The 26,809-nt window shown below is 42.6% G+C and overlaps 1 protein-coding gene across 9 annotated transcripts in view; it reads left to right on the forward strand.

Annotated features, from left to right (window-relative positions):
- Positions 1 to 26,809, forward strand: part of LTBP1 (latent transforming growth factor beta binding protein 1) — a 455,261-nt gene that overhangs the window by 158,542 nt on the left and 269,910 nt on the right. For 5 of the 9 annotated variants that reach the window (XM_040224607.1, XM_040224608.1, XM_040224611.1 and 2 more), the window contains exon 5: positions 24,625 to 24,792. The exons of 1 other annotated variant lie outside the window; for it this stretch is intronic. In XM_040224607.1, the coding sequence (XP_040080541.1) occupies positions 24,625 to 24,792 (168 nt within the window). Of the gene's footprint in view, positions 1 to 24,410; positions 24,793 to 26,809 lie in introns of those variants that run through there. 3 more of the 9 variants (XM_040224614.1, XM_040224616.1, XM_040224615.1) reach the window with 3 other exon arrangements.

A 26,809-nucleotide genomic window follows, 5' to 3' on the forward strand; every position in this document is an offset into this window, starting at 1 on the left:
TTAGACCTGGTTGTTCTTTGGGAGGACTGATGCTAAAGCTGAAACTCCAATACTTTGGCCACCTCATGTGAAGAGTTGACTCCTTGGAAAAGACCCTGATGCTGGGAGGGATTGGGGGCAGGAGGAGAAGGGGACGACAGAGGATGAGATGGCTGGATGGCATCACTGACTCGATGGACGTGAGTCTGAGTGAACTCCGGGAGTTGGTGATGGACAGGGAGGCCTGGCGTGCTGCGATTCATGGGGTCACAGAGTCAGACACGACTGAGCGACTGAGCTGAACTGAACTGATTGAAATTTTACTTCAGATTCAAGAAGTCAGAATCTTAAATTTTTGGAAAGGCAAGCACCATCTTTTTATATACTGCCTAAAGTTTTTAAAATTGATACAAATCAGACTCTTAAAAGAGCTATTAATACCAGGTTATCTCCTAGTGTGTTGAGGGACATGAGCAAGTGCTTATTGGGATTGTAAATGTGATACTGTTCAATTATAAAAAGTTCAGGGAAGCCCACTTTTAATTTTTACTTAAATCGTTAAACATAACCTTTCTGCTTAGGTAAGCAGTGTTAATGAGCAGGAAATATGCATCAGCCCCATTAGGCTGCCTCTGACAGAAGAAAACCTTATCCTGCCTGCACTGGGACCCCCAGGAAACACCTTAGCTCTGGATCCTGTGGTCTGTGGTGACCCCTCCCAGTCTTTGCAACAAGCCAGTCAGCCCAGCTTCTGTCCCCGTCAGTCATGGGCTGACTGGAATTCCTGGCTACCTGTTTTGAAGATAAGACAGCCCACCTCAGCAGGTCTGAGAGGGAGGCAGAGTCCTGGGGGCCACTCTGCTGCCCAGGTTCCTGCAGCCTGGTTCTTGCCAGACTGCCATCCGTGTTCCCATACTGTGAATAGCACAGTCCCTTTGGGCACATGGGCTTCCTCTTTTAGCAAAACTATGGTTGAATGTGCTAGCATTTGCTGTCGGGCTATGTTTGCACTACCACCAAGAAGCATAAGACTTGAAAGTGTCTCAGGATTTGGTGACAAGTGTATCTGTCCTGGAGAAAAAAATTCCTGTGTCTGCAGTGAAGATTTTCTGTGGTTGCAGACTGATAGAGTGAAGATGTTACCATTAAAATTGCGTCTTCCCAGTTGTCCTGAGAGAAGAGAGTAGTTCTGCAGAAGGTTAGAGGAGAACATCCAAGAATTTTGCTTTAGCAAAACAAATCTGAAGTTTAAAGGATAGGCAGGCAGTATTTGGCCTAGACGGTTGTGCTTGTGCCAGCCATTTCAAGACGGTGGCAGGAATATTCATTAAAGGCTCTAGATGCCCAGTGCCAGTTGCAGAATCTTCACAGGGAGGGAGTCAGTGGTGAAGTTCAGAGCACCCACTGTAGATGGGAGTTGGCTTTAGAGTCAGGAAGACCCAATTCATCTTCCATGCATTGGGCCTTTGCAAAAAAAGGGGGAGAAGCCGTGGAGTGGCAGCTAGATGAAGGCAAATGTAGACATAATAAGTACAGATGAGAAGCATTGGAAGCAGATTCTTAAGGGCAGGATGAACTTAAGGGCAGTGTGGGAGTCCTCTGGAGGAGGAACAGTTGGAAAATGTGAGTGAAGAAGAGTGTGGTCCTGAGAACCACCCTCACCTCATCTGGGTGTTGAAGTTTAGGATACAAACAATAGGAAGGTCATCCTATTGGATGGATGGGATGATCTCCCTGGTGAAGGGAGAAAAGGGAAGGAGAAATCAAGTGTGCTGGCAGTCCCAGGTCTCTGAGATGCCCTCTCTGATAGATCCTGATTGGATGGGAGCCCCACCAGGGCAAAGCTTTGCAGAGAGATGCCCTCTCTGATAGATCCTGATTGGATGGGAGCCCCACCAGGGCAAAGCTTTGCAGATGTTTGTTTCATCCAGTGGGCACTTTGGAGAGAGGAGAATTCTGTAGACGTACTTTCCTCAGTGCTTGAAAGTCCTGGTCTCCTGGAAACCAGCTTTAGCTTGTCATGTGCCACTTAGTGTGTCTCGAGGGAATAGCCCCATACCAGGCCAGCCAGCGCTAAGTGACAGTGGGAGTTGTTTCAGCCAGAAATGACCTCACATGAAGCTGACTAGCTTACATGAAGCAAACTAACAAGCAATTTAGCACTTAGAAGGGATATTTAGCACTTAGAAGATACCTACTGCCTTGAAGAAGAAGGAATGATGGTGAAACTCTGTGCTTTTTCCCTTGTAAAATCAACAAGTTCCTGAAGCTACTTGGTCACCCACATAGTCTGTGTGGAAATCGAGAACCTTGAGCCAGTTTCCCAGCCATGTGGCAGTGTGGATCTTAGCACTGAGAAGGCCAGAAGAAAAGCACCCAGTCTTCAATAATCCTGGCAATGTATCCTTGTTGGCCTAAAAGCCTAGACAGCAAAGCATCAGCACACTGGGTGCAAAAAGTGCTTGAGGACGCAGGCAGGTGCACGTGAGTGCACACCAGGGTTTGCTGAGGTGATGTCCTTAAGAATTCAGATTCCATTAAAGGGCGGAGTATGACCTGTTGTAGAAGCAGTTTCTTGTGTGGTCTTGCTGTGTCTCAGTTGAGGGGCGAGGGTGCGTGGTTTGTTTCATCCAGGAGTTGTTTGGTCACATCTCAGTCCGGGAAGGTATGCGAGCATGAACTTCTTGCCGCCTGATTACTCACGCACAGTTTAAGAGAGCGGGCGGTGGTAGACACAGATTGATTATAAACACTGCCAAGAGGCTTATCCAGCAATATGAAAACAGTGGAGGAAAACCTAGAGTGAGAGGATTATGTAACCTAAATTCCCCAGTGGGTAGCCTTCTGTGCCAGAGAAAGAGGCTTTTTAATCCCAAAGGGCCCAAGATTTCATAACAAATAAACCAATCCAAGGATATTTCTGGGTGTTGAGACTGAGTTCAAGATATTGAGAAACACTGTGTGGCTCCAGAATATTCTGTGACCAAACTGTGATATTTCTAAGGAAAAATAAGACACAGGAATTTACGGTTTGCCTGAGGCAAACTACAAAGCAGGATTTTGGGAGGAGAAAAGTTGCATTTGAAAAAAGCTGGTGCCTACTCAGCCTTAGGATTTATTTACCAGAAACCCAGGGCTTGCCTTGATTTTTCTTCTAAATGGGAAAATAATCTGCTATAAAATTAATCATCATTAGAGTTGAATGATACTTTTGATACAAGAATACTGTTCATGAGATGTTATATTAGTAAAAGGAATTAAAGTAGAATGCTTTGTCTTCTTGTGGGTCTGTCTCCTTATAGAAAGGTCCTCTTAGTGTTGGAATGATGGCCTTGTGGTGAATCTGTACCCACTTTGTGGAGGTAGAGAACTCAGGACCTTTTTGCGTGTGTTTTTATATGACATTTGTTAAAGAAGTTTTTGTGTTGTAATTTTCTGTGATTTTAGTTGCACATTAACTTTCAGTCTTGACTTAGTATTAGCCTGTTGTGAAATTGAAATGTACCTAAGCTAAAAGCCAGCTGCCCTCATTCTCCCTTGCTCCTCTCATGCAAAGGTAGTAGAACTTAATACATGGCTGAAGTAGGAGGAAAACCCTTTTCTCTAAGAGGTAACTGCAACATGGTTGCATGAGTAATTCTTCTGGCAGGCAAGCTTTCAATGATGAAATGTGTCTGTGTCTGTGTGTGTGTGTGTTTATGTGGGTGTGTATACACAAACAGACAAATATGTTTGATCAAATATATAAATGTATATTATTTAAACATTTACTTTTTGGAGCTTCTTACATTATCTATATAGCAAGTATCCTTTAAAAAAAAATTTCTTGTAGCCCTATCTGTGTTTCACATGTTTCTCCCAGGGTCCTTGGTGGCTCATTCAGTAAAGAATCTGCCTGCAATGCAGGAGACCCAGCTTCAATCCCTGGGTCAGGATGATCCCCTGGAGAAGGGAATGGCTACCTGCTTTAGTATTCTTACCTGGAGAATCCCATGGACAGAGGAGCCTGGCGGGCAACAGTCCGTGGGTCACAAACAGTTGGACACAACTGAGTGACTGTCACTTTTCAAGTGTCCATTAAAAAAAAAAATTCTTGTAGCCCTATCTGTGTTTCACAAGTTTCTCTCAAGATACCAGCTTAACTAAATGAAAACATCTTAAGTAGGCAGTGGTTGGTCTTGGGAAAAACATCATAGTTACTTAAAAAAAAAAATCCCTGTATCCTAGAAACAGATTGGAAAGCTTTGCTGAAAGCAGGCAAGCAAGCTAACACCCACAGGACTGGTGAGAGGGTGGTGCTGGTCATGGTTCTGGTCGATGACCACTGGGCTTCTTGTGTGGGATTGAGCCATGTCCCTTAGTGGCGTCCAGAACCACATGCAGCAGACAGCTGCCGCTGCTTGTTTCAACGGTCACCATTTAACAGCTACAGGTGCATCTCATGATTGCAGCCGTCTGCCTCAGAGCCAGCAGAAACCAGAGTGCTTCCTCCCACGTGTTCAGCTGACATTCCACAGCAGGCTGCTGAAGGGGCCTCTGCTTTGGTTTTCAGCATTACAGAGTAGTCTTCCCCTAAACAAAATCTTTTAATTTTATCTTCTCCCTTTGTGATTCAGTTAGGTAGTTATTTTCTTGCCCTGAGACTTTTTTCCCTTTGTTTTTGTTTGACTGTAAATATTTAATGAAAATGGAAAACTGTTTAAGTGTGCTTTGGTTTGTTTTTATAGCGTGAGAAGGAGGTGCATATATTTCTGTTAATGCTCTCCTGACCTTTTAAACTTTTTTCCATGACATTTTATTCATCCTACAATGAATAAAAATATACATCTTATTTATTTCGTATATTCTTGAGTCCTCCCTCTTGCTGTAGCTTCCCAGCGGGTCTAGTGGACCTTCCCACCCCTTGACTTAGTCTTGGCCTTGTGACTTGCTTTGACTGATGGCGTGTGGGTAAAATGGTAGGGAGCCAGAAGAAAGACATATATCTGGTTTGCTGATGCACTATCTCCTTTAATGTCTACCTCTTAACTTAAGTGACTTTATCAGCAGGGCAGAAGACTTAATTTTTGAAATAATCTGGATAAGTCAGTTAGTCCAGCAGAGTAGACAATACTATTTTAATTGTATAGGATATATATAGATGAACAAAAGTTATTATGGGTGGCTTCATTTTCTTGCCAGAGTGGATTAGAAAAGTGAAAGGTGTTTAAGTCACAAAAAGTGATTTGAGCTGATGAGCTGCCTTAGAAGGTATCTTGGCAGAAGGGCTTCCCCCAGCAGGGATGATATTGATGAAATGAATCAGAATCTCTCTTAAGGTATATGTAAGTTACAGCTAAGCAGTACACAAGTGTAACAAAAGTGTAACACCACGTAGAAGCAGAAGCAGCTGGAGAGAAACTTTCTGTTACATTAATGTTGGGCAGAATAAGTTCATCAGCCTTCTCTGAAAGGAGGCAACATATAATGAGGTGCTAAAAGTGCTGTGGATTCTCACCGTCTGTACAGTTACTGAAATACGCCTAGTCTCCACGAGTGCTGGCTGTTCCTGACTCTTCTTGGGGCTTATCCCCTTACTGCTGCACACAGCTTTACTGTACCATTCCATCACTTGACATAATGCGTACCTCCCGCAGTGTTGTGTACTTGCCTAGTGGCTCGGATGGTAAGGAATCTGCCTGCAGTGCAGGAGACCTAGGTTCAGTCCCTGGGTCAGGAAGATCTCTTGGAGAAGGGAATGACAACCCACTCCAGTATGCTTGCCTGGAGAATTCCATGGACAGAGAAGCCTGGTGTGCTACAGTCCACGGGGTTGCAAAGAGTTGGACAAGCCTGAATGGCTAACACACACACACACACATTGCATTGTGGGCAGAGACTGTAGCTAACACATGTCTTGTCTGTACTCTTCCCTCTAACACTGCATGTCTTGACATTTCAGAGCATCAGATGTTGCTTTTTACAGAAGGAAACACCAGCCGATTTGTATTTCTTCACTCTATTTTTTTTTTAGCTCTTTTTCTTGTCCACCCCCTTACTTCTAAGAAAACTTGGGGTGGGCTGGCAATGGACAGAGAACTGGATGGGTCAGTTCCATTATTTCCTCAAGACTACTGAAACATGTGAAGAATTGTTTTGCCTGGCCTGGTTTCAGTAAGACCTGCTGTTTTACCACATTTACGTCTGAGCAGCCATTAGGATTTTTGGTTTCAGAATTCTTGCTCATATGGAATGGAGAATGTCCAGTTTAGAGTTCGTTAGTGAGTGTGGATAGGAACACTTTCAGTAAGACTTCCGAAACCCCATTATACCTTTCATTCATTCATCACTGTTTTTGGTATGGGTTTTCAGGCAACCACGGTGCTTGGTGGGGAGTGTGTGTAAATTCATATCAGATGCACTCTGCCATGTCTTGAACCTGGAAATACAGCAGAAGTAGATACTTTTTTAAAAAGGAGTTTTAAAAATACTCTTGGTGGAGAAAGTGATTCATAATGTTTCTTGTCAGGGATCCCACTTTCCAAACCACACCTTAATATACCTCAGGAACATAAAAAATATATTTAAAAAACCTGCTCTTGGCATTGTAAGTTATATTCATGTCTCCAAAGGTCAGCTAATTAGGAAATTTGGACGTAGGCTCATTTGTCTTCCCAAAAGACAATATGTGGATTGCATCCTGGTCTTTCTCCTTACCTATTTAGCACTTACTATTTGCCGTCCACTGTACTAAGTGCTTCATATGCATTCATTCAGTGTGTTTCATTGGATCAGTAGTAGTCATACATTATTTGACTATTTAAACCGTCACCTTACACGTTACACATGTATTTGGTAGAAACCAAAAATATAGTAAGTTGGAAACTGTCGAAACAAGTAGTGTTTATTGAAAAGATTGCCACTTTAGCTCTTTGTGTGAGTCACTTCTGTTCTTGTTGTTCAGTCGCCCAGTCACACCTGACTCTTTGCTCCCCATGGACTGCAGCATCCCAGGCCTCCCTGTCCATCACCATCTCCCAGAGCTTGCCCAAGTTCATGTCCATTTCACTGTGATGCCATCCAGCGGTCTCATCTTCTGACACCCTCTTCTCCTTTTGCCCTCAGCGTTTCCCAGAATCAGGGACTTTTCCAATGAGTCAGCTATTTAAACCAGATGACCAGAATACTGGCGCTTTGGCTTCAGCATCAGTCCTTCCATTGAGTATTCAGTATTTCCTTTTCAGATTGACTGGTGTGATCTGCTTGCTGTCCGAGGGACTCTCAGGAGTCTTCTCCAGCACCACAGTTTGAAGGCATCAACTCTTTGGTGCTCTGCCTTCTTTATGGTTCAGCTTCTCACTGGGAAGACCACAGCCTTGACTATACGGACTTTTGTTGGCACAGTGATGTCTGTGCTTTCAACACACTGTCTAGGTTTTCATACTTTCCTACCAAGAAGCAATCATCTTCTGATTTCATGACTTCAGTCACCATCCATAGTGATTTTAGAGCCAAAGAAGAAGAAATCTGTCATTGCTTCCACCTTTCCCCTTTCTGTTTGCTATGAACTAATGGGCTGGATGCTATGATCTTAGTTTTTTAATTTTTTAATGTTTAGTTTTAAATCAGCTTTTCCACTCTCCTACTTTACCCACTTCAAGAGGTTCTTTTAGTTTCTCTTTGCTTTCTGCCATTAGAGTGGTATCATCTGCATATCTGGGGTAGTTGATGTTTCTCCCATCTATCTTAATTCCAGCTTGTAACTCATCCAGCCCAGCATTTCTCATGATGTGCTCTGCATATAAGTTAAATAAACAGGGTGACCGCAGACAGTGCTGTCATACTCGTTTCTCAATCCTGAACCAATCCTCAATCCTGAACCATTTGTTCCATACAGGGTTCTAACTGCTGCTTCTTGGCCCGCATACAGGATTCTCAGGAGACAAGTAAAATGGTCTGGTATTCCCATCTCTTTAAGAACTTTCCATAGTTTGTTATGATCCACACAGTCAAAAGCTTTAGCATAGTCAATGAAACAGAGGTAGATGTTTTTTTCTGGAATCCCCTTGCTTTCTCTATGATCCCAGCAAATTTTGGCAATTTGATCTCTGGTTCCTCTGTCTTTTCTAAACCCAACTTGGACATCTGGAAGTTCTTGGTTCACATAATGCTGAAGCCTAGCATGGAAGGCTTTAAGCATGACCTTACTAGCATAGGAGATGAGGTCAATTGTCCAATGGTTGGAACATTCTTTAATACTGCCCTTCTTGGGAATTGGGATGTGGATTGACCTTTTCCAGTCCTGTGGGGTCTGGGGTCTTCCAGATTTGTTGACATATTGAGTGCAAGACTTTGATGACATCGTTTTTCAGAGTTTTCAGTAGCTCTACTGGAATTCCATCACATCTACTAGCTTTATTGACAACAGTGCTTCCTAAGCCCCACTTAACTTCACATTCCAGAATCTCTGACTCTGGGTGACTGACCACATGATTGTGGTTATCTAGTTCATTAAATGGAGGAAGCAATGGCACCCCACTCCAATACTCTTGCCTGGAAAATCCCACGGGCGGAGGAGCCTGGTGGGCTGCAGTCCATGGGGTCGCTAAGAGTCGGACACGACTGAGCGACTTCACTTTCACTTTTCACTTTCGTGCGTTGGAGAGGGAAATGGCAACCCACTCCAGTGTTCTTGCCTGGAGAATCCCAGGGACGGGGGAGCCTGGCGGGCTGCCGTCTATGGGGTCGCACAGAGTTGGACATGACTGAAGCGACTCAGCAGCAGCAGTTCATTAAGATCTATTTCGTACAGTTCTTCCATGTATTCTTTCCATCTCTTCTTGATGTCTTCTGCTTCTTCTAGGTCTCTACGATTTCTGTCCTTTATTGTACCCATCTTTGGGTGAAATGTTCCCTTGATGTTTCCAATTTTCCTGAAGAGATCTCTGTCTTTCCCGCTCTGTTTTTTTCCCTCTGTTTTTATGTACAGTTCATTGAAGAAGGCCTTCTTGTCTCTCCTTGCTATTCTTTGGAACTCTGCATTTAGTTTGGTGTACCTTTCCCTTTCTCCCTTGCTTTTGGCCTCTCTTCTTTCCTCAGCTATTTGTAAAGCCTCCTCAGATAACTACTTTGCCTTCCTGCTTTTTGTTTTCTCTGGGATGGTTTTGTTCGCTGCCTCCTGACAGACCTCCATCCATAGTTCTTCAGGCGCACTGTTTGCTAGATTTAATCCCTTGAATCTATTTGTCACCCCCACTGCATATTCGTAGGGGATTTGATTTAAGTCGTACCTGGCTGGCATGTATGTATGTGAGAGTTGAACTATAAAGAAAGCTGAGTGCCAAAGAACTGATGCTTTTGAATTGTGGTGCTGGAGAAGACTCTTGAGAGTCCCTTGGACTGCGAGGAGGTCCAACCAGTCCATCCTAAAGGAGATCAGTCCTGGGTGTTCATTGGAAGGACTGATGTTGAAGCTGAAACTCCAATCCTTTGGCCACCTGATGTGAAGAACTGACTCATTTGAAAAGATTGAGGGCAGGAGAAGGGGACAACAGAGGATGAGATGGTTGGATGGCATCACTGACTCAATGGACATGAGTTTGGGTGGACTCTGGGAGTTGGTGATGGACAGGGAGGCCTGGCGTGCTGTGGTTCATGAGGTCGCAAAGAGTCGGACATGACTGAGACATGAAATTAAAAGACGCTTACTCCTTGGAAGAAAAGTTATGACCAACCTAGATAGCATATTCAAAAGCAGAGACATTACTTTGCCGACTAAGGTCTGTCTAGTCAAGGCTATGGTTTTTCCTATGGTCATGTATGGATGTGAGAGTTGGATTGTGAAGAAGGCTGAGCACTGAAGAATTGATGCTTTTGAACTGTGGTGTTGGAGAAGACTCTTGAGAGTCCCTTGGACTGCAAGGAGATCCAACCAGTCCATTCTGCAGGAGATCAGCCCCGGGATATCTTTGGAAGGAATGATGCTAAAGCTGAATCTCCAGTACTTTGGCCACCTCTTGCGAAGAGTTGACTCATTGGAAAAGACTCTGATGCTGGGAGAGATTGGGGGCAGGAGGAGAAGGGGACGACAGAGGATGAGATGGCTGGATGGCATCACTGACTCGATGGACGTGAGTCTGAGTGAACTCCGGGAGTTGGTGATGGACAGGGAGGCCTGGCGTGCTGCAATTCATGGGGTCTCAAAGAGTCAGACACGACTGAGCGACTGAACTGAACTGAACTGAGCAACTGAGCTGAACTGGCTGGCCTAGTGGTTTCCCCTGCTTTCTTTAGTTTAAGCCTGAATATTGCTATGAGAAGCTGATGATCTGAGCCACGGTTAGCTCCAGGTCTTGTTTTTGCTGACTGTATAGTTTCTCCGTCTTCGACTATAAAGAATATAATCAATTTGATTTTGGTATTGACCATTTGGTGATGTCCATGTATAAAAGTCATCTCTTGTGTTGTTGAAAAAGGGTGTTTGCTGTGAGCAGTGTATTCTCTTGGCAGAATTCAGTTAGCCTACATTACTTTTAGGTGAGTCCAAAGTCAAAATTTGACTCTATTTAAAAATTTTTCAACTTTATTATATGTAGGACTTTAATGATGATGACACTTTTAAGAAATTACCTGAGGACTTGGCTGGTGGGCACCATCCAATGCACAGGGTGGGGGTTGGATCCCTGTTCAGGGACCTACGATCCCATATGCTTCTTGGTCAAAAAACCAAAAACCACAACATAAACCAGAAACAATATTGTAACAAATTTAGTAAAGACTTAAAAAAAATTATTTAATATAGAGCTCCTGTCTATTTTTTAAAATTAATTTTTGGCTGTGCCTTGTCTTTGTTGCTGTGCATGGCTTTTCTCTGGTTGTGGTGAGTGGAGCCTGCTCTGTAGCTGAGATGCGTGGAGTTCTCATTGCAGAGGCTTCTCGTTGTGGAGAGCTCATGCTGCAGGCATGTGGGCGCTAGTAGCTGAGGTGTGCAGGCTTAATAGCTGTGGTGCTAGGGCTTAGCTGCCTGTGGCGTGTGGGACCTTCCCAGGCAGGAATCAAACCCGTGTTCCCTGCATTGGCAGCTGGATTCTTAACCACCGGACCACCAGGGAAGTCCTGGCAGGATTTTTTTTTTAAACAAAAATAATCCATACGCAAAATAAAGCTTTCTAATAATCAGTGGGTTTCTACTGCTGTTTGAGATCCGTTTTGATACCTCTCAGACAAAGGAAAGCAATCAGATCTTACCTGAAAATTGTGTAGAGAGCAAAGTTGATAGTAGAATTTTACTTTATTGTAGAGTTTTTAGTAATCATTATGATCATGAAAGCAAACATTTTGGGATGAAAATTTCCCATGTTTACAAGCTCTTGGGTGTTTTGCTCTCTAATATATAATATCATGGGGAAAGTGTTGCTGGTCATTTGAGTTTTCCCACTAAGAGCTGACCGCATGTAATGATAACCTCTTGAATTTGCATATTTAACAGCTTATGAATCATATCCATACAAATTATTTCATATGGCCTCTGCCACAACCTTGTGTGGTGGAAGGGCTGAATGGCATTATTGTGCATGTCTTCTTTCTACTCTTGTTTGAAAGATTTGGAGGGTGGAGCTAGTGAGGGGTTTCACTGTGTCCTATCTTGCTGAACTTCTGTTAGTTTCTTGGTGTGGGAGAGGGAGAGGGTGGGATGATTTGCGAGAATGGCATTGAAACATGTATAATATCATATATGAAACGAATCGCCAGTCCAGGTTCGATGCATGATACTGGATGCTTGGGGCTGGTGCACTGAGACGACCCAGAGGGATGGTACGAGGAGGGAGGAGGGTTCAGGATGGGGAACACGTGTATACCTGTAGCAGATTCATGTTGATGTATGGCAAAACCAATACAGTATTGTAAAGTAATTAACCTCCAATTAAAATAAATAAATTTATATTTAAAAAATTTAACACTTATTCCATAAGACGGTTGTAAGAATGAGCCGAGAAGAAGGACACGACCCTGAACATACTGCCAAATACATTGTTTGTGCTCCATTCTATGTTAATTTCCCTCCTTCATCCTATCCTTCCCTTATGTGCTCCATCTTGATTTTTCTCCTTCATTCCAACCTTTCCAAGTACTTAGTGTCATGTAATTTTCATAGTACTGCTCATTAAAAGTGTAGGAGAAGCATTGGGATTTTGAGGAAAGAATGGGGCTTGCACTGAACCCAGTTTCTATCATTTCCTAACAAAATGACTTTAGTCAAATTTCTGATGAATGTCTTTGTAGTTTCCTAGTCTGTGAAATGGCTATGAGTTTGTTACTTTCATGGTTGTGGTGTGTATGTGAACTTTGTAGCTTAGTAAGTGCTCAGTATGTTTCATGCTGACAAAGGTCCATATAGTCAAAACTGTGGTTTTTTCAGTGTCAGTATGGATATGAGAGTAGGGCCATAAAGAAGGCTGAGTGCCGAAGCATGAATGCTTTTGAACTGTGGTGTTGGAGAAGACTCTTGAGAGTCCCTTGGACTACAAGGAGATCCAACCAGTCCATCCTAAAAGAAATGAACTCTGAATATTCATTGGAAGGACTGAGGCTGGAGCTCCAGCACTTTGGCCACCTGATGTGAAGAGCCAACCCATTAGAAAAGACCCTGATGCTGGGAAAGATTGAAAGCAGGAGGAGAAGGAGGTGGCAGAGGATGAGATGGTTGGATGGCATCACCAACTCAATGCACAAAGGTTTGAGCAAGCTCTGGGAGATGGTGAAGGACAGTGAAGCCTGGGGTGCTGCAATCCATGGGGTTGCAAAAAGTCGGACATGACTGAGCAACTGAACAACATATTTCTTGAGTTCATCAATCATGCAGACAGTCCTCTGTACATTTAGAAAGGTCCATACATATTGTTTCTGTGTTCTCAGATTTATGCAAAAGGAAAAGAGAAGAAGGTGTGTGTGTGTGTGTATGTTTATATTATCTATTGGTGGGTAACAGATCATCCCAAACCTTAGTGGTTTAAAGCTACAAACATTATCTTATGGTTTCTGTGGGTTAGGAATCGAGAATCAACTTAGCTGATTGGTTCTGGCTCAGGTCCTTCTCTAGGGGAAATGCAACAGTCATCCGAAGGCTTGTCTGAGGCCGGAAGATGTGCTTTCAGGATTGCTCAATCACATGGGGGTTGGCAGGAGGCTTATTTTTTGTCACATGGGCCTCTCTATAGACTCCTCGAGTATTCTCACAGCCTGGGAGCTGGCTTCCCTCGGAAAGAGTGATCCAGGAAAGAGAGCAAGACAGAAGCTGCAGTGCAGTGCCTTTTATGATCTGGTCTCTGAAGTCACATACTATCTCTTCTGCTTTATTCTGTTCTTTAGACATGAGTTGCTCAGACCAGTCCAGGCTCAAGAGGAGAGGAGTTGGACATCATCTCTTGAAGAAAGACATGAAAGAATTTGCAGACACATTTTAAAACTATCCGTGTTCAATGGGAGAGGCATTGTCTTGAAGAGAGTCAAAAGGAAAAAGTTGAAAATGAGTAACCTAAAAAGAATTAGCTGACAGCTGAAAAACTTACGATGTGTAGTTACACATCAGTAATTCATTTTTTATTGGCAACTAATCAGCTTTCAATTTTATTTATCACATGATACTAGAGCATAGTTAGGTATAATATGACGACTTTGAGAAAAGGGATATTTAGGCTGAAATCTTGCCTAATGATGAGATATATTGAATTTGGCAGTAATCCCTTGGGGAGAGTAGCTGGGGCCATTTGATGGAGTCATTTAAAAACTGAGCCAGAGGGAAATTTGTGCTGGGGAAAGAAATGACAGAATTGGTGTTCTGCAAGCTTGAATATCCCTGATTCAATAGTTCAGAATTACTTGAGAGATTTAAAAAATGCTAGTTTTCTTCTATATAACTAATTTCTTCAATAGCTTTTTTCTTTCAGTTGAATCCATCAAACTTTGGAGGAGTTTTGATAGTTAACAAAAATATTCATATGTTCAACTTCCTTAGTACTTCTCAAATGGCGTTCTAATATGTAATACGTATTTCCAGTGGGTTCTCATTACCTACATAAAAGCATTGCGATCTGGCAGAGGCACATCAAGGTGTCCACTCCTGGCCTAGCAACTCCAGTGATTCAGAACGCCTGTGCAGGGTACAATAGGTTTTGACTTCCTTCTCTGCTGTGTCTTTGGACTTTTTCTTTCAAGCAGAGTTAGCTTTTGTAAAGTGTAGTGGGTCGTTTTCTTCTTTGTGTCTGCCTTTAATATAAGAGGGAAATTTCCAAGTGCCCTTGTGGAAATAATAGAACCTTGATGGCATTCAGCTCCATCAATGTCTTGTGAATTCCAGCTATTAGATACTTGAGTAAAAGTCACTTCTCTGCCCTTTCCATTGTCTTTCTTCCCCTCTCTTCCCAGCCTGAGTTCATTTCCTTCCCCTGCATTCTTTGCCCTGTCACTCCCCTCTCGCCACATACTCTTTCCCGTTCCCAAAAAGGGAGAATCACCAGGTGGGACGTATGTTAAAAATAGCAAGGGAGGATGAGAATACAAACTGTTTTCTTTGGCTTGATTGTGGCCAAGGGAAGGCTGGAGGAGAGAAACATACATAAATAGAAGTATGTGCAAAGAGCCAAGAAAAAGTCAAAGGCTGGAATGTTTGGTCGTGCCTAGTTTGGTGAGAATCATGGATGGGGATGAAAGAATGAAGGGTGGACAGAAAGGAGGAAAGGTTTTCTGGGGGCGGGGAGGGAAGAGTAAGCTGAATGAGAGGGAAGCAGGTGTGTGAGTGAGGATGGTAGGACGGTCCTGCCTGCCTGATGTCTTGGCTATACGTGGTTGCTGAAGCTGAGGGAGATCTAATGTGGATGGGAAGGAGTCTTCATTTCCTTTGAAGGAGTTTGATTTTGTTGGGAATATATATTTTTTTAACAATTGCTTAGACTATGTGGAATCCTGATTCTCCAAGTAGATAGTAGAGACCATTGGAGGTTCTCATGAGGAATGTTCCCCACTTGATCAGGCTTGTGAACAAGCCATGAAATTTGTTCCTTGGTAAACATGCAGCCCAGTAGATATGTATCCTTTTAGTCAGACTTGATTCTCATGTGCAAAACAAGCAGATGTTATTTATGGAAATGGTGAGTGATAGACTGATAACAAATGCCCTCATTGACTTCTCTTTGGAAAAACAACAAATGTGGGGATAAATAAAACCTAATTCTGTTCTAAAATTAAGAGACAGAAAATTTGAATCATGTGAAGCGTGTCTAGCCCCCTGCTTTTGTAAGGAGCCCACACAAACTAGCCAGATAGAATGAGAGCTAGGGATAGAAGACAGGTAAGCATTTACTGCCCTGCAGCTTGTTCTTTTGATTCAGGGACAGTGGAGAAGTCCTCTTAAGCCTCTTTCACTGCCTTGGTCAGTGTGGAATCGAGAGAGTCGTGCTGCTGTGAAGGCTGATGTAGGCTGTTTGAGAGAAGTGGAGACTTTTCACATGAAAAAGTGCATCTCTTCAATGGTATTTATCCCTCAGGAGATAAATTCTTGAACATCTTGAACCACGATGCCAAAGAACTAAAAATCCCTAGGCAAATGCGTGTAACCCTCACTAAGGGTAGTTGCCATGATGGTCAGGATTCTAGATGCAGGCAGAGAGATGCACCTTCAATTCAGGATTGAGAAAGTGGGTCTGCTGTGCTCCTCCCAGTATTCTTTATTACTGTGAAAGTTATGAACTTAAGTCTTGTGTTTCTTCAATTCTGCAGTCACCGCATCTCAAATACCACAGTTCATTCTGGAGGGGCTGGTTCTCTGGTATTAAGGATTAGGAGCAGAGGAGAGATTCCCACATGTTCTAGACAGGGTTTTTAAAGTCATGTTGAAGAAAGCACCATGGAACAATAGCTTGCTGCAGTTGTAGGACCCCAGAAATGAGGAGGGCACCCCATGAAGGATGGCTGGTCAGTTGCTTGAATCCCCTCAGGGTCTATGATGTTAAAGAAACATATTTTACACAAAAGATCAGAAAATGAAAATATCAGAGAGCCTTTGTTTAGCTAGTTCTCTACTTTAATTACCAACTATATTTTCTTTTCCCAAATATGCTTGGTAAGATTCTGCTGGGTGAGTAAACTACTTGTTGGGCAAAACTGAGTCTTTTTGACTATAAAATATATTGTACCTTCAGACATACTGGATTTTGTTTCAGGGATGAAAATAGGACCTTTTATTGTATTTCTAGAGAAGAGAACCTAGGTTTGTTATTTAAGAAGGGAAAACTCCAAGGAGAAAAAGGAAAGATTATTAAAACAATCCTGAAGATTCAAGGTGTGCCTTTTAAATTCATGCTGGGGATAGTGGACTCTGGCTGGCAAAGCAAGATTGAAGTTGAGAAAATGTGTGATTCTAAGTGAATGTCTTGGTCCTTAAATCTCAAGTCAAGCTAAAACAAAGCTTAAATGAGTGAAATGGTGAATGAGACCCAACTCCTAAAATAAGTGGAAATTTGGGATGAAATCTACCATGTTTATTGCTGGATCTCTGCTTAGTTCCTCTGCCAGTCTCCCTGAACTGCGAACCAAAGTGTATTTCTCTTTCTGGGTGGATTTTATGGCTTAATGAAAATTCACATCTGTCTTGAAGAATCTGAGTAGAAGTGTTTGTAATTTCCTAGTTGTTCTTAGCCTAACAAAGAGAATGAATGCTAAGTAAATCAGAAAGATACTCAAAAACTAAACTCCTTAGACATCATCTTAAATTTTATTTATAAAATTAGTGGAAATTTCCATTATGTGTCATGTTAATTTTTGCATAATATGTTGTGAAATTTTGGGAGCAAGTAATTGTCTGTTTTTCCTTTGAAAAAGTTCTTGAGAAATTTCTATTTCCTGTTTGTTCAGTTATTCGGTCATTGGCATGTTTAATTGAAATTTTTTACTTTATGTCATTGACCATTTTGGGGTAACATTTTAATGATTTTGGGAAAACATTTTTTGTAATTATTGCAGGGTTTCCTGAATAACAACTGTGCTTTCCCTTAATCTGAAACTTTTATGACTAAAATATTTTTCTCTGACAAATATAGCATTAAATAAATGTTTTGAGGCCAAAGGTTTCATAGAAGTTTCTTTATTTTTTTAAATAAAATTACTGACAATTATCCCTTAGATAAATATTATTTCCTTCCTTCTCTGTCAGTGAAGTTTATTCATTCGATAAGTCTTGAGCATTTGCTCTGAGACACATGTTCAGTATTTAGTAGTGACCAGACACATTCCCGCCCTCATGGAGCCTGTGTTTAATGACAGTAGTGAAATACCAAATCTATAAAGTGTCTTTAGAATACATAGGAAATGTACACCAAGGCACAGAAAGAATCAGTAATGTGGGGTGGGGGTGGTGTTGCAGTTTTATGCCAGGTAGTCGGGGAAAATCTTTTGGTCGTGTGATGTTCTGGAGCAGTCTTGAAGGGGAGGAAGACACTGTGTATCTCTGGGGAAGCATATTCTAAACGGAGGGAATAAGAAGTTCCCTGAGACAGGAATGTGCACAGTATTTGAAGAATAGCACAGAGGCTAGAGTGAGTGGCTTGGGAACAGGTGTGAGAGACATGGTTGGGTGTAGGGCGTTCACAGCTTGTGGAGAGCCCAGCAGGCCCTTGTGAGGTCCTTTGACTTGTACCCTGAGTGAGACGGGAGGTCGCTGAAGGGAGGGGTGCCACGATCTGACTGCCAAGCATTTGAGGGTGCTCCGAACGCTGTGTGAGTAAAAGCTGTAGGAGGGCAGAGTCTCCCAGAGTCAAGCTGGGAGACGTGAAATAATCCAGACAGAAGATGACAGTGAATTGCACCAAAGTGTTTGCCATGAAGGTGGTGAGAACTTATTCCCCTGGACATAGAGCTAACAAGACTTGCATGTTGTACTGTATCTCACATAACCGAAAAAGGATCAAGAATAGATTTGCCATTTTCAGAGACAGGGGAAGACTTGAAGAGGAACAGATTAGATTGTGGGTACAATCTGGAAAGAACCAGAGCTTAATTTTGAATGTTTGCTTGGGATGACCACTAAACTTTAGACACCTACCTGGCAGAGTCCTGGAAGCAGCTGTACAGTTGGGTACTTGGATATATACATAAACACACACATCTCCAGTTCCTATATGCACATATACAAGATTGAGGGGTCCAGGCCAGAGTTAAACATTCTCTATCCAGAAATCTGGAGAAGATAAGATAAGAGTCGCTCAGTCGTGTCTGACTCTCTGTGACCCGCGGACTGTAGCCCACCAAGCTTCTCCGTCCATGGGATTCTCCAGGCAAGAATACTGGAGTGGGTTGCCATTTCCTTCTCCAGGGGATCTTCCTGACCCAGGGATTGAACCCAGATCTCCCACATTGCAGGCAGATGCTTTAACCTCTGCACCGCCAGGAAATCTGTATAAGGCATCTAAATCCATGAGGTAGGATGATAGCATCTGACAAGTCGATATAGAAAGGAAAGGGCTACAGAGATTGCACTCTGGAGCCTTCCCCTGAACAGAATCAGGAAGAGCAGGAACCAGCGAGGTAGGGGAGAACCGTAAGAGGAGAGGGCAACCTAGGAGCCAAGTAAAGAAAGTGCATCAGGAATCAGAGTGGTTCTTCTGGGTCAAATAGGCTGGAGGTTTGACCCATAAGGAGCTAGAGGATTTACCGTTGGATTTGAAGGCCAGTGGTGACCTTCACTGGGGCAGCTTTGAAGTGTTGACAGCAAGAGCTTGGCTCTGGCAGGTTCAAGAGAGAATAGGAGGGGAGGTGGTGGAGGCAACCAGCAGAGCCTGTCTTCAGAGGGGTTTGGCTGTAAGGAGAGCTGGGAAACAGAGCGGTACCTGCCGGGGAATGGAATGGGGACGATGAGAGGAGAGGTGTTCTTGACAGATGGGATGTGGTACAGCAGGTGTGCCTGCTAATGGAAACAAACAGGGAGGAAGTCTTTGGGCAAGAGGGGAAGGGGATCCATGCTTTAATGGACAGTTGGTCTTAGGAAGGACCACCTCCTTTATTGGGAGAAAGGCAGGATTACTGTCGATCCAGGAAAGTTGATAGCCTAGCTTTGTAGCTTCTCTTTTCTCCATGAAATAATAAGTGAAGTCACACTTGACCACAGCTAGTTAATTAGCTATAGCATTTCTGCCAAATGAGTATTTTGGGAACTGTATTTACATTTTTAAACATGGCCTATGTTTAGTACCTGCTTTATGAGAAATAAGCCATTCTTCAAGAAACTCAGAATATATCCAGAAATGTATTCTTAAATGATTTAATATACTTGCTTCCTTTGCCTCTTTGTATATCTGTCTTCTTACATGTTTAAAAATGTAAGGAAATCAGAGGCCTGTGTAAGAGGTGAGGAACTGATACAGTTTCCTTCAGTGAATATTAAGGGAGCATTCAAAGGAGGGGGCAGATGTTTTAGTTTATATTACCTGTGTAGCAACTATATCTCCCTTCATTCAGTTAGTTCTCTGTGGAAGAACTCCAAGAGATGGTGCTGGACTGTAACCCTAGATTCTCATCTGAGAAAGTGCCCACAGCAGAACTAGTTACCTCTATTTCCCTCTTGAAGAATTTTCCAAGACTGGGGTAACCTGATGAAGTAATAGATTTGATACATATCTGTTTACATAGCACCTTTCTTGAGAACGGGTTACTCTATTGGCATTATTTTAGTAGTCCAGGAGGAGTTAAGCAAGGCCGGAGAGCTGAACAATCAAGTCCTGTTATTCTAAGCATTATTTAATGTGTTTATGATTTTTCCTTCAAAGAATCCTTGGCCTGGGGGCAGGCAGTGGGTTGCAAAGCTGGAGAATGAGCTTTTCACTTCATTTCTTTCCCACATGACCTGGGTATTGAATCGGCTCCTCAGTCTCTTTAAATAGGCCCCCGACCCCCAGGCAGGATCCTTGTACCCATGGAGACGATGCTTCTCCTTCCGAAGATGTTGCTGGTGCTGCTTGGTCCCTCTTGTTGACGTTGGGTGAGGGCTGAGTCACAGCATTCTGGTTGGATGTGAGGAGACACACTTTGTTCATGACCTCTGATGTGAGTCTTGAACTTGTTATATTTATTTCTTTGGCTGCCTTTGCTTTTGGTCACATCCTAGTTTCATGACTGAAAGATGGCAGCTGTGCTTTTTTCTAGACTGAAGTCCATTTGTCAAGGACAGTGTTCGCATTTTTAAGTTTTGCTCTGTTGTTAGGATTGGGAAGCAGAAATGAAAGGTTTTTATACTGGGGAGGGTATCGGCCTTGCTCCCACCCCATTTGTCTTTCAGTCTGAATGTCTGTGGTTTGTTTTAACCCATGTGCCAGCACCTCTTCTTGGTGGTGTGAACGCACACAGGGTTTGGCAGGATCTGTGAACGGGATGTTGACTCTTGAGTGTCTTGATTGACTGACTTGGAGGCTGAGTGGAGGTGCTATGTTGCTTTGGGCAATCTGTTTCTAGCCAAGGACTCTAAAACCCAAAGTGCCTGGTAAAGATTTCTGGGGCTGACTTACCTACGAGGATCTACAAATTACATGTTTTTGCCAGAGGGACTAGGCATGAAAGCTGTGCTAGCAGTTGCCCTATTAACTTTCTGACTGGGCTGACTTCGGCTTCAGAGATTTGAAATACTTCAGTCAGCCGGTGCGTGCAGCTAGGGATGGTCTTCTTCCACTGATCTGAACCATGGGCTTCACTTTTCATTACTCGTAAACCCAGTGGTAGACCAGAGAGACCTGTGAGCCCCTGGTCTCTGTGGGGTTGTTTAGTCATCCTTTGAGTCACTTTGTTTGTTCCACATTTAGTGGGTTACCTACTTTATGCCCTTGTGGCTCAGCTGGTAAAGAATCTTCCTGCAGTGCGGGAGACCTGGGTTCTATCCCTGGGCTGGGAAGATCCCCTGGAGAAGGGAAAGGCTACCCACTTCCAGTATTCTGGCCTGCAGAATCCCATGGACTTATAGTCCTTGGGGTCGCAAAGAGTCAGACACAACTGAGCGACTTTCACTTTCTCTTTCACAGGACCTTGGTTATTAAGTTATTCAAGGCGTTTGAGGGAGATGCCTCTTAAAGACCAAATGAATTCCCACTGAACTCTTGAGAGATGAGTAAATTCAGCTCATCACATGCCAAGAATTTCAAACTCAGTACTGTATCATAGTTGTGTGTACTGTGAAATGTACTCTTCACATAATACTCTAGATATGATGAAATCATTTTAAAGAAGTGGAAATGATTTGAAAGGAGTGAACAGAGGTAAGACTATTTTCTAAGGCATTTAATGTCTACAGAGATCCTCTGAGAGCTCTGGATGACAAAATGTCAAACAGTTGAGTTTTTCAGTATTGATTTTGAGATTGATGTGGAAAACTAAAACTAATTATAGTGAAGAAATATTATAAATGTTTTCTGTAGACACAGGATCCACTGAGAATACAAATGTCTGTTTTAGAATTAGATTACTTATAGCAGAATACTTATGAAACACAAGGGGAGAAATATAAAATATATCTTCTGCTTCCAAGAAGTTATGAGTGTTAAAAACTCAGAATTAAGTCATGTGAAACTGTCTCTGTCTTTTGAAAATACAGATAATTCTAGGCCAAAAAGATTTTTTTTGGCAAAGAAACATACTAAAAACAATAGGCCTAGAGAATCTCAAGTGCCTATAAAGTGACTACTGTAGCTGGAAGGTAAAATGGGAATAATGATGAAGGGCTTGCTTTCTTTGGATGTCTCAGTTCACCTAAGTGAGCATAATTTAGGTAATGGTATGGGCATCTGCATGGCAGCTGCTGGCACTACGAGTTAACGCCAGAGAAGACAAAATATTTGGCACACCATTTTCATCTTCATTATTGTACTAGGAGCCAGAAAAAATAGAAGTTTATATTCTTTTGAAGTGGGATGATGTTGTCTCTTTTTTTCCCCCTGGGCTTCACACACTTAGACACACAGAGTATTCTCAAGATATTTGTAAGCGTGGTCTGACAACTTAAGCTGATTTTTTTTTCCTTCTACTGTAAAAAAAAAAAAAATCAAACTAGATGAGTTTTGTCTGTTTTAGAATCAGCATTCCATTGTAGTTTTTAAAATGTATGAGGTGGCTCAGAAGGTAAAGAATCCTGCAATGCAGGAGACCAGGGTTCGATCCCTGAGTTGGGACAATCCCCTGAAGAAGGGCATGGCAACACACATTGTTGCCTGGAGAATTGAATGGACAGAGGAGCCTGGTGGGCTACAGTCCATAGGGTCGCAAAGAGTCGACACGACTGAGCGACTAACACACTTTCACTTTCATAGTCCACCCCAAATTTTAAGTGTCCTGAAAGCATGTAAAGCACTGGTTTGAAAACTGTTTCTTTAAATAAAGTTTTATTGGAACATAGCCACACTCATTCATTGACAAACAGGTTTTTCCCAGCCTGCTTTCCTGCTACTGCAGCAGAGTTGAATGGTTGCAGCAGAGTCCTATAGGCCTACGGCTCTAAAATATTCACTGTGTAGCTCTTGGTAGAAAAAGTTTCTGGGTGCCTTCTTGGAAGGGGCTGGAAGACCTGGTAGGCCACTAAGATACCTCCCCACCCCAGAGTATGTATCCTGATCTTCTGTGTTAGAACCACTGGTGAATGAGAAACAGTCTTAGAAAAACATTTGAAAAGAATTGAGAGTATTTCTGCTCCAGAGGAATCATTTTCATTTCAGTGAGAGGGCCAACCCAAGCGGATCTTCTCAGATCCCTTGTAACGTCAGCCTTCTCGGCTTCTGATGTAATATCTTTGATGAGTTGAAGGGCTGCCATGTGGAAGAGGCATTAGATTGTGAGGGGAGGTGAACTAGAATTAAAGAGTTTAGCCGACTGTGAGGATATAACTTCAGCTTAAGAACAGCATTTGTGAGAAACTAGCTCATGACTAGAATGTGCCATCTTAGTGGGTAATGAGCTCCCTGTTCCTACAGATGTTCAAATAAAAGAAGTCAGAATATATCTGAAGCCCCATTCCAACCTTGAAATTCTGATGGCTCCTTTGGTTTAATGTTTTTGTTTCCAAGCTCAGATTTGACCACGTTTTGTTGAGGGCCTATAGAGGCTTCTTGGGTGATTGTCTGAAAATACAATCCTTGTCAAACCAAAGCAGTGTAAAGGGGGAAGAATCTCTTCTGTTGGGCAGCGGATAGCAGGAGATGGGCTGACCCAAAGGCAGGCTTTTCCTATGGTGACAGCAGTAACACAGTGATACCAGGAAGAGCACTGCTTCCAACCAGCCTTAAAGCTTCAGAGAAGAATAACCTCTTTTCCACTTTCTTGAGCTGCTGCTACCATCTTTGTTTTCTGCCTAGGCCCCTGGAAAGTGAAAGAAACTGGCTGGGGGCATTTCACAAATGTAGATATCCAAATAGGGTTTCTGTATTGTGCTTTGCCAGAGTTTAAACTGGGGCTTGGCTGCAAGTGGCAGTTCTGGATGAAGTCATCTCTTCTCTGTGCAGCTCTGTTGTTACTACACGTAAGCAGCTGTAAATACGGAAATGCATGAGTGGCTGTGTTCCAATAAAACTTTATTTACAAAAACAGACAGTAGGCCAGATTTAATCCCAGGGCCATAGCTTGCTGACCCCTGATAAACAGGGCAAGTTAAAACTGGCTGGAAAATATCAGTTCTAGTTCTCTCAAATTTTGGAGAAAGGGTGAGATGACAGGTCCAAGATCACAGGACGGTAGAGCCAGGATTACCACGCAGAATCTGACTTGAAGATGAGTGCCAATTCTATGATGTTGTGCTGCCCCTGCCTTATAACAGGTGGTAGCACCTGGTGTTTTTTTTTTTTTTTTTTAAGGGCTGTATGAGTGAAAGAAATACCTGCTTATGGCATGTGAAGAGGCACAGTGAGAGCTCTGGGATGGCATTTTAACGGAGGCCAACATTTTAGCCCCAGGGACTTGGCCTCCCTTTTTTTTAGATGGACCTTGTTCACAGTAAAAGAAAATATAGGTTGAAAAATTTTCTATGGAGAAAGAGTGCCCCAGAGTTGTGAAAAAGCACTGGGCTCCCGCAGCTGCGTCACAGGATTTGATCACTTCAGCTGGGAGTGCCAGGAGATTTGAGACAGATGTTTTCAGACATGCCGCATGCCTAAAACATTTCCAGGGGTCGGGCTGCAAATAGTGACTTAATAAGTGGAGGAACAGGGAAAGTATGCAAGTCGAGGACACAGGAGTTTATTCAGCGCTAGGTGCACGGCCAACCTCTGTGCGTTGCATCTGCCTGTCAGGGCTGGCTCTTTCATCTGTCGTGCCCTCCGTACTGCTCTTTGTCTGCCCGTGAATAAAGTGCAGCATTGTGGTTAGTAATCCCACTCCAGTGACTCGACTTCAAATGTGGTTTTGGAGTGCATCCCAGAGTTCTGTTTGCTAAGCTTCCTACTCCTGTTTCAGAGACACCACTGGATACAGAGCAGCGAGCACTAAAGGCTTCCCTCTTGCCTTAAACCTGTCGGGTTGTGGGCTCTCTCTTTCCCCTTCTCCCTCCTTTCCTTTCTCTTTTTCCTTTTTTTTTTTAAACCTTCCAAGGCAAGTTCATGGATACTAAGCTGATGTGTTTGTTGTTCTTTTTCTCTCTGCCTCCACTCCTAGTGAGTAACCACACTGGCCGCATCAAGGTGGTCTTTACTCCGAGCATCTGTAAAGTGACCTGCACCAAGGGCAGCTGTCAGAACAGCTGTGAGAAGGGGAACACCACCACTCTCATTAGTGAGAATGGTCACGCTGCCGACACCCTGACAGCCACGAACTTCCGAGTGGGTGAGTTCCTCCACGGTCCCTAACTGTCCTGACCGACTAGAGTTTGATGAGATCGTAGCATTTAGACACCCCCTCCATTCACACTGCTCTCTGCTTGAATGGGTTTCTGTCTACCAGTACGAATATGCTGCCTTCACGAGATCTTTTAAATTACTTTCGGAATCATTTTTAACTTGGTTTTTGGTTTCTGAGAGAGATGGCAAGGAGAGTATTACCCTTGGTTACTTATCATGGACACAGCCTGTGGTTATGGGGAGGTATCAGGGGACAGGAGGAAAGAGGCTTTAAGACCTCAATGTACAGCTTGCATTGATCCATTTCAAATTTTATCTGCTCGGTGATAAGTCGAATTTATGTTAGATTTGACTTATGTGAGGAAATTTGGATGGTGGTGATGAAACTTTTGTAAATAGCCAGGTTCTAAAAAATTTCTTAAAATTGTCAAATATGTGTGTTTCAGTTGTAGAAAGGGACACAGACTTGCATCTTTTGCCACGTTTCTGCTGTGTATCAAAAGGCAAAATTATAAGTTTGATGTATGACATGGATTTGGGGGAAGATATGCTCCTGGATTACTGTCAGCACTTAAAAATCTTTTAATCTTTCATAATCTAAATATGAACTATGGTAGTTACTGCAAAAAGGCTTTTCCTTTTACATTCTTGTTTCTTTTTACTACTTTGTAAATGAAGAAAGTATTGTGGTCCACTGAATGCTGTCACACTGCCATGTTGTCATTCAATACGGTATTTTTGTCACGGAAAAATGTCTTTTATTATTTTTTGACCAATTATGGTTTGCCATGTGTACTCAAATAATCACAGACACCCACGTTACTTTATGAGTTACTCACAAGAATAACCCAAATGTCAGACAGATAATAACACTGGCTAGATCTGGTCTTTTTATGGAATATTGCTGTTTAGTCTTGGGAGCATGTGTCTAGGGGGTGGGGGGGTGTCTATTTCAAACTGATTTCCATCAAGACAAAATACTAGGAGGCAGTTTAAGTCCTCATTAGCTCTTTGATTATCCTGCTGCTTTATTGTGACTCGGGTTTCTTTGGAGGTTGAAGCACTGTTCTTGATAGTCTATACTTGGAAAAAACATGTGCCCATAGATACTATTTAAAGGGGTATTGTTAATTTCCTGGTGATGATAGGGGTACTTCGGACATATTTTTAAGGAGAATTTAGCTGCTGGGTGCCAAATGGCATATTATGCATTAGCAGGGCAGAGAGCTGAGTCTAATGGGAAGTGTGTTTAAACTGATGATTGGGAAAATTGGATTTTAATCCTGGTGCTGCTGCTAACTAGCTAATCCATGGGATGTGACAGTTAATATTTCTGGACCTTAGTTTTTCTCGCCCATAAAATAAATGGTTTATATTTAGTGGCTTCTAAAGTTCAGTCCATCTTTAAAACCTTAGGACTTCTTCTTTATCAGTAATAAGCAAAGCTGTTTGTTTGGCTTTTTTGGAGGGCTATAGACAAGGGAGGGGAAAAGAAATTCCCAATTAGGTTATTATGAGCTAAATGGCTTTTTTCCATTTTTACTTTCCTTGATTGCCTTCCTTATTCTCATTGCTTTTCTTCCTTTTCCATCATCAATAATGTCTGCTTCCCTTCCTTTTGTCTCTTTTCATAAACCTTTACAGTAGAAATGACAGAGTAATTGGGTGGGTGGTAATTTTTTGGCTTATGGTATATTCACTTCGAAACTAAATATTTGAAGGCTTTGAGAAGCAGAGGAAGTCTACTTGTTAAAACACGCTGCACGCTTTCCTCTCTGGCATTTAAGCAGATGTTTAGGAACAGGATACACACAGCCTGTTCAAAATACAAAACGGAGCACAGCTATTTACTGAAAAATCTCAGAACCAAAACTCAACTCTGCCACAAAAGGATTGACAAAGTAGTTTGATTTTAAGAAGGAATAATAAAAGGGAGAGGGCAGAGTAATGAATAGTTTCATGTCGGAAATCATGGGAAATGTTTCATTTATACCCTGAGCTTC

This window comes from Oryx dammah, unplaced genomic scaffold (genome assembly GCF_014754425.2).
Source record: "Oryx dammah isolate SB20612 unplaced genomic scaffold, SCBI_Odam_1.1 HiC_scaffold_25, whole genome shotgun sequence".
Taxonomy (NCBI): Eukaryota; Metazoa; Chordata; class Mammalia; order Artiodactyla; family Bovidae; genus Oryx; species Oryx dammah.